Below are 15,025 nucleotides of genomic sequence, written 5' to 3' on the forward strand. Positions count from 1 at the left end.
AATATCGCAATTGGAGTCATCCAACAAATTTAGGTCAGACGTCTTAGTCAATCATTAATATTCCGTTTGAGCTTCAAGTGGGGTTCACTATCATATCTTAATCCCATAAACGACATCAAACAAAAAAAGAATAAAATCTCGTTAACGATCAAAATATGCACTAACGCTAACTAACCATATATCTCTATCTATACACTGATCATATACAAAATGCTTGTTAACTAATTATAGATGTTATTAGTGTAATTACGTAGTTGTGGACTTCAACCATAAATTGGGAACTATCAGCATGTTAAATTGAGATAATAATAAAAATGATGTTGTTTATAGGTATCACAAAATGAAAAATGTATAACTTCAAAAGAAAGAAAAATGGTTCTAAGAGCTTCTTAATTCTCTATCGTCAACCAAGATATATGTTTAGAACCGTTTGAAAAAAATATTATTGATATGTTAGTCAATCTGAGATGGTCCGATCCTATACGGGCAGGATTATCTTAAATGACTCTGAAGTGATTTCGAGATAGATCCAAAGTGGAGGCATCGATCTCTCAAAGTGAAAGTATTATACTTTTGATGTAGAAGTATTGTACTTTCAAGGTGCCTAAGAGATGTGTCCAAGGTGATAAAAGCGTCAAGCTCTCGAGATGAAGTATTACGCTCCTAAGTTAGAAGTATTGTGCTCCTAAGGTGTCACTTGCACGAAGACCAAGATCGAAAAGGTTTATCAACTCGGTCATTCTTACGCTCGAATTAGTAATCATAGATCCTTAAATGTGAGCTTAAGTAATTCAAAAAAAGAGAAAGTTATCATTTAGGAACATCGAATTATTAACTTGAGCATCAGAGGGACCGAGTCAAGAAACCTCCCTCGACCTTGGTCTTCGTGTAGGTGATATCTCAGAAAGCATAATACTTCACAATACTTTCATCTCAAAAGCTCAACAACTCCATCTCAAAGATACCTAAGGAGCATAATACTTTCGGTATAATATTTTCACCTTAGGAACATGAGACCTTTTACCTTTGATTTATCCTGAGTCGTCTCAGAATTGCTTTAGATAATCTTATATATATAAGTTTGGATCAAAACATTGTCCTATGATAAAAACGAACCACCAACGTACAGCAGAAATGATAGATATGATGTGTGTCGGTAAACCGAGTCATACATCCTTTTCGATACCCTCGAAGAGAAAAGGTCATGGCTAAATATGTATTTCCACTAAATAAACAAGTCAACAAATCTCTCTCTCTCTCTCTCGCTAAGCAGAAACCGTGTCATATTTTTTTGGTGACAACCTGCATGCATGCGTTTGGATCATACTAAGTTTCCGAATTTTGCTCGTCTCTCGTGTCATACGTTTGAGCCCCAATAATGCAATGTTCCGATTTAAAATCCCAATCATGTGTACGTTTTGATTAATATTTAGGTCATTATTTACCCTCGAAATATTATTTTTTGAGTACACCCTTTGGGTGATGACCAATATAATATCATGTTAATAACCCTCAGTGGTATGTGGGTCACGCTGGATAAAAATAAATACAATAGACGATGATAATAACTCAAATATATATAGTCTGATTATTTTCAGTCCGGTTTATATCAGATGATATTCGAGCTAATGTCATTAAGATTAATTCATAAATGTCAGATCAGAAAACGAGATATAAAGTTGCTTATATGGATCCTAATTTTCACCATCAGGGAGGGTTAAAAATGATTGCTGCTACAAATTATGATTTCAGAGTCAATTTCATTTTTGTCATTACCTTCACAAAGATCAATGTTCAAAATGACCGGATTTGGTAAGCAATTCTATAAAAAATTATGTCAATTGCACGTCGACAAGATGCAAATTAGTTTTGAAAATTTGATAGAATAATCCGGGATTCGAGGTTTGGAGAGTCATACTTAGGTTATATGAGGCTTCGATAACCACTGAGAGAAAGCGAGAGAATATTTACATGAAATTATATTCTGATATGAAGAATCAATCGTGCTAATCATATGTAGTAATCGACTAACATGTCATACTAATGAAGCGTCCACGTAGGTGTGAAATTAGTAGTAATCGGACGTTGGAATTTCCACATGTCGGATTCCCTTATCACTCATAAATATTTATTGATCTTTTTTACTAACTTAATCTTTTAAATTTATTGACTGTTCAATTTTGATCGCAAGTGATGCATTCTATCTTTCATCTTCTTTCCTAATGTTTAATTAGAAATTACTTATCATTTAGTTTCATTCACACAAAAGCTTATAAATGTATGGAGTCCTTTTCCTATCACTTCGAGGCTTTGAGATTAATGATCACCAAACGAAATTTTATATCTGGGGCCAACGAATCTAACATGGGGGCGATGCTTAGATTGATGTGTCGGCCAATAATTTGCACTTCGGATAAGATTAAATAGCGGTGTAACACCGGTTTCGACAATATATTATAGATTTCAATATTATCCAGCCCAATAGTGGGCTAATTACATATTTATTACCTCAAGTAGTTAGTTAGTTTAGTATCCCAATTCTTATTTTTAAAAAGGTTATATTGATATTTTTATAGTTACAAAAGTAAAATATTTAATCTTATTTCTCTTTACGGTATTGACTCTAAGATAATTGTCATGTGTAATAATAGCACTAAAAAGAGAGATAAAAAAAATATTTTTGTTTGAATCTACTATGGAATATCATGATCAGCAAAGAGCCATCAGCCTTACACGTGTCATCGACATCATCATCGAGTTGGCCATCCGAGAGAATGACAAAGTCTGAGGAGGAGAAGATAACGAGCCAGGAGAAATGGGAGGATACAAGGATAACCGTCGATGCTATTGTTGGATAGGTAGAGAATAACAAAGTTGAAAGGGAGGATAGGAAAGCAAAAAAAAATAAGACACGATACAGGAGATTAGGGTTGGATATGTCATTTAGGAGGATAGCAAAATTTTGATAGTAATTATCTTTCTATGAAATTAATATTTTTTGGATGATGAGGATAGTAAAATTATTATTTTTTAAAATTTTTTATATTATTTTTATATATGATAGTATGTGCATTATCTTCGGTCGATAAAATCGTATTAAGAAATGAAATTAAATATTTTACTTTAATATATTAATATATTTTTTTAAATATAAAGGACCAATGTACTAAAACTAACTTAACTATATGGATAATCTATAATTAACACCAACAGCACTGCAACAAGTTGCGGTTTTCAATATTATCCGAAACAGCAACACTTAATATCAATGCACTGCCGAAGCTTACCACATGCATGCATGCACGTACGCATGCATGGTTCCAAGACGCGTCCGGCCCCCTTGGGCTCTCAGCACATCGGCTTCCTTTCCATGCCTACTGCTTCATGTATTGGCTATTACCCTAAACTAATTGATCATCTCATGTACAACCCCTTAATAATCTCATACAAGTACTTGACACACTCGCTTCAGTGTGGAAACATCCCTTCATTGGATATGCAGTCAAAGACAGCAGCACCTAAGTTTGTGGCTTCCGGACTATGTTTGAATGTGATTTTATTCTTACTATAAACCCAATAATTCTCCTTTCGAGGGATGAATTATTGTCCTTGGGTCTTCCATCAGGTATCCAATGATATCATTATACTGTTCCCACCCAGAAAAGGCATTCTTTTTCCTGTGGGAAAATAAGGACTAACGTGATAGGTAGGAGATGCCACACTGTAGTTCCATACTGTTCTAAGACCAGTAGCAGTACATATCATATTGATGTATGAAATGTACCAATTCCAGTCAGTAAAATCTGTACCATATGTTAAAAGTTAGAACACTGATCTCAATTTTCACCTTGTGATGCAGTACGATTATGTTACACGTCCTTTACTTACTGTCTTGCAAAGTTAAGGCAAGTCCACTTAGAATCCAACTTACAAATGCAATGTATGGGTCCAGCAGTATTTGTCATACACATATGCGACGGCAGCGGAAGAAATCACCGTAAGCTATGTGGGCAAAGAAAGTGACACTCGATGTCTGAGCCATATCACATAGTTGAAAGAAAAATCACTGCTTTTTTGGTGTCCATCTTCAAAAATAAGAGAAGGAAAGAGATATTGGCGTTATTCATTTCTTAATTCTTAGTATCTCAAACATATAAAATTGAAAACGGATAGAGACAGGAAAAACCTATATTTTCTAGATAAGACATGACATGACGATCATTAAAAGTCAATTGACTCGAAGTTATTAAACTAAGACGTTTTCCAACTACCAAAACAATCGATTGAAAAGACAGAGAACGGTCTATACAATCCAAAAACAACAAGTTATGCAAGGTTTAACAACAATGTAGAAAATTCAATTTGATTGAGTTATTTTTTTATACAAATAATGCCTAAAATATGGTTATGGAAATCATGTGTAATTAATAATCAATGGCTTCCACCGGCCGCCGTCACAAGAAAAGGATCGGACGGCGGAGAAGAAATCAGAGTTAAGAGTAAGTGGGAAAGTTGGTTTATTGCAAAAGCCTGGCTTCGATCCGTACGATGATACGCGTGTGGTCGCTCTGTGTCGCTGCACACACCACCACTCTTAACGGCAGCCATCCAACCAATCACAGCTCGACAGCGTGGTCTCCACGATACTGCTCTGGTTTTCTATAAAACCGCCTTCCTCTCTCCCCAACGCAACTGCCTCCTCTCTCATCCCTCTCCCCTCCTCCTCCTCCTCCTCTTCTTCTCCTTCCCCATCGGCTCCTTCTTTGTATGCTGTTTTGCTTCTGAGATCGTCGTCGGTGGGCCACCGGTCGTGGAGACGCGATGGGGCGAGGGAGGGTGCAGCTGAAGCGGATCGAGAACAAGATCAACCGGCAGGTGACCTTCTCGAAGCGCCGATCGGGGCTGCTCAAGAAGGCCCACGAGATCTCCGTCCTCTGCGACGCCGAGGTTGCCCTCATCGTCTTCTCCACCAAGGGCAAGCTCTATGAGTACTCCACCGACTCCAGGTGCGCCCGCTCTTTCTACCTCCCTATCCTACTTCATCCTCGATTGCCTACCTTTTCAGCTTCGTTTCCCTAGGTCTGAATCTTTTGACATGAACCCTAATTCTCATCTCTTCTGTGACTGCTCATGTACGCGAAAATTGGAATGAACTGTGGTGGATAAATGGGCCCTGATCTGTTTTCTGCTTGTGTATTGTTGAGGAAATCCAGGGACCTATTCTAGCACTGCTGTTCTTCGTGATAATTCTTTGTTTTGCTTTTTCGTTTCTCCTCTGTAAATTTTTCGAGAAAAAGAGGATTGATTTTTTTTTTCTTCTTTCTTGTATAATCCGCTTTGTTGTTTTTGTTTTGTATTCTTCTTCCTTGTTTTAGAGGGTAAAGATCCGACTTTTCCGATTTTGGGGTGAATACATTAATCTGCAACTCGAATACATTTATATGTTTGCTTGAAATAGCTGTTGTTTGCCGGGTCGTGTTTAAAGTAGGCAGCCATGGCTCACTGAAGTTTGATACCACGAGAAGTAAGGGTTCTTATTAACCATTACTACATCGGGTTTCCGAAGATTCCAACGGTTGCTTGGAGTGTTTCTAGGGTTTCGTTTCTTTGGTTTCCCTTATGTCCTTTCTGGTTGAGTTGTGATCCGTTCTCAGGCCGGTCAACTGTGAAGTGTTGATATTGTTTCAAGTGTAATTCTTTTGGTGTTAGGACTTGGACTTGTGCGCTCTTCTCAGCGCGTTGAGTTTGGTTCGTCTTCTCCGGTATGCCATCTTGGAAGCAAATCTAGGGTTTTCATCTTTTGGGCAACTATTGTTATACTCAAATTTAGAAACATGTTCTTATGCATAAGCTCCTCATGTCAATCCTCCATGTTTGACTAACTCTTTTTTAGCTTCTTCTTCTCAATGTTTTCACAAGTCGACTATCTACTGAGATTATGTGACCTCTCTTTTGATGAATAAGCGTCCGATCCTTTCTTGTTATCCACCATGGCCTCAGCATTAAACTTCAGTTATTAGCTTTATTTTTAGGGTCCTATCTGATGCTATAAGATTTGCTTTTGATGCCAGCCACCTCATCTTTCAACTGATGATCCTCGTCTCAGTTACATGTTTAATAAATTATATTCATGACTGCTTTCTCTACCTTGTGGAAGTAGATATAGGCTTTCCTTTTTCAAATTTGAGTGTATCTTTCCCGATATGAATATGAGGCTCCAATAAATATGTGAAATAGTGCATATAAAAAATTGGAGCTTCTCATGAGAAAGCTTCTAAGATTTCATCAGCAGGTATTCTCTCTCTACAATATCCTAATAGGCCAAATCTGCAGAATTTGTTTTGTGGCCGGCCTATTTTGCTTGTTGATGTGGGAGGATACAAGGAGTTCTGATATATTATATAAAAGGATTGTGCTGCAAACTAATTATCATTCTTTCTTCAAGTTCTGATATTTTGTCTCATTGATTTTATGGTGTGTTGATATCTGGTGTACTCATTCAACTTGAATTAGAGTCGTTATCAACTTGAATTACTAATCAAAATTAAAATTTGATGTCTCTTAATAAATTTGAAATTTTATATGTGGTTGGAGGCAATTTCTGGTGCAAATTATCTTCGAGGTTAGTGCAGTACAAGAGATACATAGAAAATGCTGTAGAGGTTCATTGTCCAATTAATTTCTAGGTTATGTTGCAACCGCAATGAGAATGAAGTTTCCCACTGATTTCATTGATAAGCATGTAGAGATAACTCTCTAAACATTTATTATCATAATGGCCCAGGACTTTTCCTATTTGTAATCGAGACAAAATATTGTATCTAGCACATCCTTATCATGTTCGTGTGTCAATTGTTCTCTACAGCATGGAAAAGATTCTTGAACGTTACGAGTATTACTCCTACGCAGAAAAGGCTCTTATGTCATCCGATCAAGATTATCAGGTTAGTGAACTCATCTGCCCATCCATGTAGTAATCTTGTACGCCTCTACACCTTACATCAAGTTCTCAGTTTTCAGACATTCTTTTATGAGTTTATACAAGATATTGTTTTCTTCGACCTAATTGTACGTGTATCATTGATTGCTTTATCATATACCGTATTAGTTTCAGTTTTATGACTTCAAAATTTGCCTCTTACTGAACACCCAGCTATCGTAAAGACATGAGTAGTCCATTTTATTATTTCTGTTGCTCTGGATTTTTTCTTGTGGCATGATTTTAACTGTTCCACCTGCAAGAGTACATGAGCTCGGTGGAATACGTGGGTAGATATGGAATGAAATGGTAGATAGAGTGTTATCTTATAGGAACAGTTTTTTTCATTCACGCTCTAATCCGAATTATAGCATACATCGAACACATTGATAACAACTTATTTCATGAACGAGAGAATCTTCTCAAATGATTATCGGCATGAGCTGCAAAGAAGATCAAGCGTAGTTATCGATAAGCAGCAAACTGCATGTTGATCAATTGATCAATAGATGATAACATGTTATGGTGTCAATGACTTGGTTTATGAACAAAAATGGCTCTGACCATTGTGTTCTATGAGAGAACTCGTTGAGTATTTCTACTTGATATAACGAGGAAATGAGGAATAAAGAGCCATCTTTCCTTGTATAGTGTTGGTTGAGGTCATGACTTCTACCATGATAAAAAAATTGCTTAGCAAGTAGAGAGCATTGCTGGAAGTTCTTTAGCATCTGAGAGATGCATCATGACTTTTAACATATGACACAAAATTGAAGTATGGAAGTACTATATCATGGATGATTAGCCACATATAGTGTTATTTAGGTTTTCCTAATAGCGACTGTCTTCGATTAAGCTATTGGATTTAATCACTCCATAGGTCTATATAACTTAGATTTTTGCGACACAATTGGCATGCTTGGTTGTGTTATGAAAGAAATGAATTAATCAGAAAAAGGTAGTTTAACTAGGAGAGATTATGACCATGTTTATCTCGATCAAGGGTACTTAATGCTCAAGTTGGGCTTTATTACTATTTTTTTACCACAAGAAAATGATCGAGCTTAGTTTAATACATAATTGATCGAACCCACCTTGAGCCTTATTTTTAACAACTGATCTCGAGTCTCCATCGGCTGACTTGTCAAGTTCAGATTATTATTCAATTTTCATGATTTATATGAGACTCGTTAGAAGCTTGTTTCAACTAAATTCAATATTTTAACCTTGATGCTTTGAATTGCATGTAATTTATGTGCAGAGAAATACATGTTTATTTGTCTAAACGTGAATGATACCTGTTGATTATTTGTATAAGGGCCACGAAAAACTTGGTGCAATTAACAACCCATAAACACACTGATGGTTCGTCAGATGGGAAATAGACTCATAAGACTGGAAAGGATTATCAAAATAAATCCAGTTCACCAAAGAACTTCCCAATCTACATGAAAGATGAACTGTTACGTTGGTCAAGTATAAATTAAATAAGAAAATCGTTTCTCCTTTTATGACATGCTATCGGTAATAAGAAGGGGTCCTACTAGTTCTAGAGGTCGGACATTAAGGACTAGGAAAAGGTTCATGTTGATCTAACATTTAGCATTCATCAAGTTAATTTCTACTGCATTTAGTTCGGGATATAGTGTGTTCTGCACATCTTACACGAGAAAGATGCAGGACATCGTCCATCACAGTAGTTTCACGTCATGGACAATGTCTAGCAGTAACTCCATTGTTTTTGGTGGACGCATTTCTACAACTTCTTAGGAGAGCAGTGTCATTCCAAGACTTGAAGGTGCAAAAGATGGACTGCTTGTGTTAATTCACTCGCCTGAAGGAATCTATTTCCCACCGAAGCTATCTCAGGTGTCTGTAAAATGTCCATCCTTTACTAAATTAAGGTAGCAAAATGAATGTAGAAGCAGAGATCTAGATGCATCGTATTGGGAGTTCACATCGAGTAAGATTACCGGCAAAGAATGCCATCTCAATGGCACTGATCGGGTAGAAGTCACAAAAGGATATAGACAGCTCACAGTTGGATAAATATTTGTATATAGTATCCTTAATTTGTACGTTTGAAAGATCTTCCCATAAAGTGGTGTCATATGTCGAGTAAGAAAAGCAGATGGAGGGTTCATGTACTGGTCTTTTTTTTTTTATATTTCTAGTTCATAGTGTAAACATGACAAAAAGGGTAGAGATTAATGGGAACAGTGTCAATAGTGAAACTTGACATTTTTTAATTGACTGATAGAAAACTATTGTTTGAAGATGTTAGCTAACCTAATCGGTAAAGATCATAATTATTTATTACTATGTCTTGAATCTCGTCTTCGTCACACATTCTTTACGTAAAATAAATTATCTTGATTTATATTTTCCTTCTCAGGGTCTTTTTTTTTAAATAAATATTATCGGGATCTAGTTCCACGCATCATCATAGGGGGCTTGTGAGATACGAATTTCCAAGATGCATTCGACTAGCGCAGGATGGAAGCTGTAGCTAAGCTTTCCCGAGTCCCAGGATCTTGCAACAAAAAGGAGCAAACACACGACATTCTGGTTGACCTATGATTGTCCCAAGAATGCATGTCTCCATATTTAGTAATTTAAATTTTAACCCAAAATTTATTTTCATGATTAGGGATAGAAAGGATACGCTTTGTGTTGATGGTTTGCTTAACCAATTTGAGGTCCTTGATAGAAAGTATACCCAGGCCTCCCCATTGTAGGCCCAAATTAAGGATCGCTTATAAAATATAGGATTCCAATTTCAGTTAATATTCAGGCGACAAATTTACAATGAAGGCTCCTTTTTGTTCTGAGTGTTTGCTGTGACAACAAACATACAATGTTCGTTACATTTAGGCAACAAGATATCACATATTTTACGAGTAAATGATTTTTACTTAACATGTAGATATGTTTTATCTATCATAGGTATCCTTCAATTACTCTTTTAGGACATCTTCAGGAGCATGAATTATACTTAGTTTGCATACCCGTTTGCATCATGGAAAGCTTCTGCTAACAGTTAACCAATGAGGTGTTACCCTATAGTTTGAAGACGAAAATATATTTGTGCTACTAGCTTCAGGTATTATTTTATAGTATAAAGTTCATGCAAATTGAGCCATCAGTTTATGATATCTACTCATGTATGTCTTGATATTGTAGAACATGAGTTTCAACAGATCATAAACAACAAGTCTCGAGGGCAAGCTAACATAGATCACTAATATTTCGTTGGATAATGTTCAGGGCAACTGGTGTCAAGAATATGGAAAACTTAAGGCTAAGGTTGAAGCTTTAAGTAAAAGTCAAAGGTGATCAAATTATGACACTGCTAAGAGTCATATATCAAGTGACGTACCAATGACTAGTTCAAGTTCAAATACTTCGCAGGCATCTAATGGGAGAACAACTTGAGGCCTTGAATCTTAAAGAACTCCAGCAACTGGAGCATCAGCTTGAAATTTCTCTGAAGCATATTAGGTCAAGAAAGGTAATTCTCGTTACATTTGCTAATGTCAAAATGAAGGTGAATCTCTCGGACAACGAAGTCATAAAAGCTGATGGATTTGTCATGGTGCAGAACCAAGTCATGTTTGACTCCATTGCTGAGCTTCAAAAAAAGGTAATCTTCAGAATCTTTAGCATAAATTCCATAATTATCTGTTAGCTATCTGCCCATTGCATTTGACTTATCTAGTGGCCCAAACTGTGCTAGAGAAAGGGAAGCCCGGGACAACTACACATGCACTGCTATTAATACTCCAGGCTTAGAATGGCATGCATGGGGAGAGAGTCACTTAGTTTTCAGTTGCTAAAGCATGAACAAGGATAAAAAAGAAGTAAGATATGATATAGCATGAAGTTATAATTCCCCAACTATTTGTAGTAAGATAGATAGGTTTCTTTTTTTCTTGCCATTAGCTCTATTATGGGCAATTGAAAAAATAAAAACCTGACTACGATACCGAAACATATTTTAAATATGTAATAAGAGATTCAACTAGCCCAGCCATGACATTTGTTTAGAAGCCTGAAGCCGCAAATAAACACTAAAGCTAGGAAATAGTTACAAGTATCACTAGCTTATTTACTAGTCAAGAAGTTATTGTGACAACATAATGCTATGTGGTACTGTGAACTTAAATGGAAAAGCAAGACCAGACCATGACTTTAATTTCATTAATTTTATGTGATTCTCCAAACTGAAATAGAACAATTATCCATAAATTCTAAAAAGGGCCAACCTAGGAAAATATCCATAAAGATATCTCATACTACATGTAAAGTGTAACTTAACAGTAATCTTGGAGGGATGGTTCCTTTATTCCTTTAGAACAGGCAATTGAAGTATCATAATTAGCACGACGCAGCTACCAATTTCTCCTGGGCATGAGTTTGACGTCCTCCGATAGCCCCTGGGACAACATCTCTATGGTTAACAATCTTAAGTTCTGTGATAATTTCTCTGTCAGTCATGGAGGAGGGCTTTTGGAGCTGCTCGACAGCGAGCTTAGCATACTTTCACAGCACCACACAGTTTACTAGAATAGAACGGTCAGAAAAGATTTAGCTATTGCTATCTTTTCTGAAATCAGCATGATATGCAAAGAAAGGCTGTATGGGTTTTTCGTCAACTGTTGAAGCCTACAATAGTCTGAAACATGTAATTCATTTTAAATCAGATAGTTATCTAGTAATTGGTATTAAATTGAATAAGTAGTCGCTGGATGCACATTATTTTACTTTTGAGCTTCGTTAGCTGCCAGGATATTGGCCTGCTGGAGTTGTCATCCCCTATAGTTGTCAGCTTAATTTCTTAAACCTACACATGGTAGCTTATAAATATAGTAAGCATGATGAGACCAGCTGATTCAGAATGATGCCAAGGTTAAAACTCTTTAGCTCTTGCTTTGCAGAACTCGTGTGTGTGGTTTTCCAAAAACCTTGATAAATGATTCATGGTCTAGATGACATTTCACTCGCAGCAAATCGCCATGAATTAGCTCTGTGACTTGGATTTATTTTCATGCACAGGAAAAGGCTCTGCAGGCGGCAAACAAGACTTTGGAGCAGGAGGTAACAAAACTTCCTGCATGTTGCTTCATAGTTAAATGCAGTTCTGCTACTCTGAACTCGGCTTTCTTGCGATCGATCTGAGCCAGCTCATGGAGAAGCAGAAGATCAAGGCTATTACCCAACAAGCACACTGGGAACAAGCCCAGACAAGCTCCTCATCACCACCCCCCTTGATAGCGGAACCCCAACCTACTCTCAACATCGGGTATTTCCAGCTGCATAATCTCGTATTAGTTTGCTGCTTAAACAACGTAGGTTGCTTCTGCCACGCACACCCATCACAATTGCATGCTGTTCATGTACTTTAGTCTCAAGATTCGTTGTTTTTCTTTAAACAAAAAAAAAATATCAGTGAAAACTTGTGGCTCCATCTAGAAATTATTTTTTCTAAGCACCTTGCAACGAATATTTGTCCTTAGTTCGTCCACTTACACTGTAAAGAAGTAATCTTATTTTCTAAAATATATTTCGCTAATCATCATTTGTCTTATATGAATAGAAATATTAATCATGGATGGGTTTGCAAATATTTGTTCCAGTCAACCATCAATTGTTGCCATCTTAATTTAAGATGGCAGCTACTGCTTTCATCTGAAGCAATTACCAGAGTCGAATGTTTTCTTAGAATTTACCTTCCAAGCTCAAACTTCCCATGATGCAGGTGTTACCAAGGGATGGCCCTCGCCGTCAGGGAGGAAGCTTCACGGCTTCCGGTACGGATCAGTAATAGCTTGTTGCCGCCGTGGATGCTCCGCCACTTGAACGGCTAGTGGTAGCATCTTTTCTTCCTCCCATCGACACCCTGGAAATAGTGCTAATATATGATGATGCGAGACTACCATGTTCCAGCTGATGTCTCCAGGTATGTCTTGGTTTGCTTTTGTTTGGGTTCCGTCTCTGTATTTCCAATAAGTAATTGGGACCTTAAGAACCTACATTATGCTTGATCCTAATATGGATGAATCTTATACCACCTCTGCTGCCTTTGTGTGTGTGTGTGTGTGTATCATGTAGAATTGATGATTTATTGTTAAGCAGTGCTAATAGCTAAAGCTTCATATCTGACATAGATAACTATGTTCTCTGAAAGATGATAACAAAGACAATTGTGATGATGAGGATGGTGATGTACTTCCCATGTAACTTCCTGTTCTCCCTGTGAATAGTAGCCAGCCGACTTCTTTGAACAGCAAGCTCATGTGTCCTCAACAAAAAGCATCATCTGTAAGGCAACAGAAGTTGGAAGCTGATGTTTTGATGGAAGAAAGAAACCAACATAAGAAAGGAACTCACCCTGCCACAGACTGGGCATGTTTCACTTCTTTCCATCCACTCATACATACAACTCATGTGGAAATGATGAGTGCATTGCAGCGTAGTCCGAGAATTTTCATCTCTGTACTCTGCAAACCGATGCAACAATATTAGACCGCGGGAGTTCAGTACAAAGATTCTGCAGCCTACACATACTTAGTGCACCAGAGCAAAGGAAATCCTGCAAGAGATTGGAGCTTAGGATGATAGATCAAAGAGATGAATGACATGAGAAGCACATGCTAATCTACCTTCAAGACAAATTGGACAAACTGTTAAAATAAAGAGATAAATGAGTTGTAGAAGAAGAAGTTGAATGTTATTGACATATCCTCCGTCTTTATATACAGGTTAGAAGGAGAAGTTTCCTCAACGGGTTAGAGGATTTCCCTCAACAAAGTAGATGAGATTTCCCTCAATATGTTTCGGAACATATTGCCCCATCAATTGGAGAAGAGTGGAGTGGAGTAGGAACAGAGGAAACGGGCAAGTGTTGAACTGGAGTGATATAGTGCGGATCAGGAGGGGAGGAAGTAGACGAAGACATGGGAGGCTCGTCCGATTGATCCGAAGGTATACTCCAGTGAGATAGTGAAGTGGTCCGTATGGCAGGATATGGAAGGGTTTGGAAAGGAAAGTTAGACTCAACAAAGATAACGTGACGTGATACAAAGATTTTGTGAGTGTGGAGATTATAGCAGCGGAAAGCATTATGGTCAAGTGAGTAACCAATAAAGACGCAAGGAGAAGATCGGGATGTTAACTTATGAGAGGCATAGGGACGTAACCAAGGATAACATAAACAACCGAACACGCGGAGTTTACGAAGGTTAGGGGGTTTGTGGAACAGTGTGTCAAAGGGGGACTGGTGTTGTAGAACTGGTGTAGGCATCCGATTAATTAGGTAGACAGCAGTTTGAAAGGCTGCTGTCCAGAAAGTTGAAGGCATGGAAGCCTGATGTAAAAGTGTGAGTCCAGTTTCTACTATATGCCGATGTTTGCGTTCGGCAGAACCAACTAGTTGAGGAGTATGTGGAGGAGACTTGAGGTGTTGAATGCCATAAGCTGAGAGATGAGACGCCAGGGCTTGATATTCACCGCCACCATCAGAGTAGACTGTTTTAATGGTAGACTGAAAATAGTTTTCGACCAACTTCTGGAAAGTGGAAAAAACGCGAGAAACATCAGATTTATGAGAAAGAGGATATATCCATGTGTACTTGGAGAAGTGATCTACAAAAATAACATAAAATCGAAACTTATCAAAAGATAAGATTGGAGCAGGACCCCAAACATCAGTATATATAATTTCAAAAGGTTTAGAGGAGGAAATTGAAGATGAACCAAAAGGCTGCCGATGACTCTTATTACTAAGACAAGCATCACAATGCATCATAGAATTAGGGGACTTAAAAAAAGGAAGAGAGTGACAAGATAATAATTTCTGCTGAATAAAGGGTGAGGGATGGCCAAGCCGACGATGCCACACATCAACTGGAGCCGCAACAGAAGAATGAACAGTGGGCTGGGTCATTCGAGAGGCTGACGGCCATTCATAAATGTTGTCTTTATTCGGGCCTTGGACCAATGATGCCCCCGTGCTCAAATCCTTAACAAGAAATGAATCAGGAAAGA

General features: G+C 37.6%; 1 protein-coding gene across 1 annotated transcript; it reads left to right on the plus strand.

Moving 5' to 3' along the window:
* Window positions 1–4,675: 4,675 nt before the first annotated feature.
* On the plus strand, window positions 4,676–13,049 carry LOC135606225 (truncated transcription factor CAULIFLOWER A-like). The gene is made up of 8 exons (XM_065097175.1): window positions 4,676–5,006; window positions 6,866–6,944; window positions 10,247–10,311; window positions 10,391–10,490; window positions 10,581–10,622; window positions 12,035–12,076; window positions 12,163–12,281; window positions 12,738–13,049. Exons 1-8 carry the CDS (start codon window positions 4,822–4,824, stop codon window positions 12,844–12,846), a joined length of 741 nt encoding a protein of 246 aa, XP_064953247.1. The 5' UTR covers window positions 4,676–4,821; the 3' UTR covers window positions 12,847–13,049.
* Window positions 13,050–15,025: the final 1,976 nt, after the last annotated feature.

This window comes from Musa acuminata, chromosome BXJ1-2, assembly GCF_036884655.1.
Source record: "Musa acuminata AAA Group cultivar baxijiao chromosome BXJ1-2, Cavendish_Baxijiao_AAA, whole genome shotgun sequence".
Classification (NCBI taxonomy): Eukaryota; Viridiplantae; Streptophyta; class Magnoliopsida; order Zingiberales; family Musaceae; genus Musa; species Musa acuminata.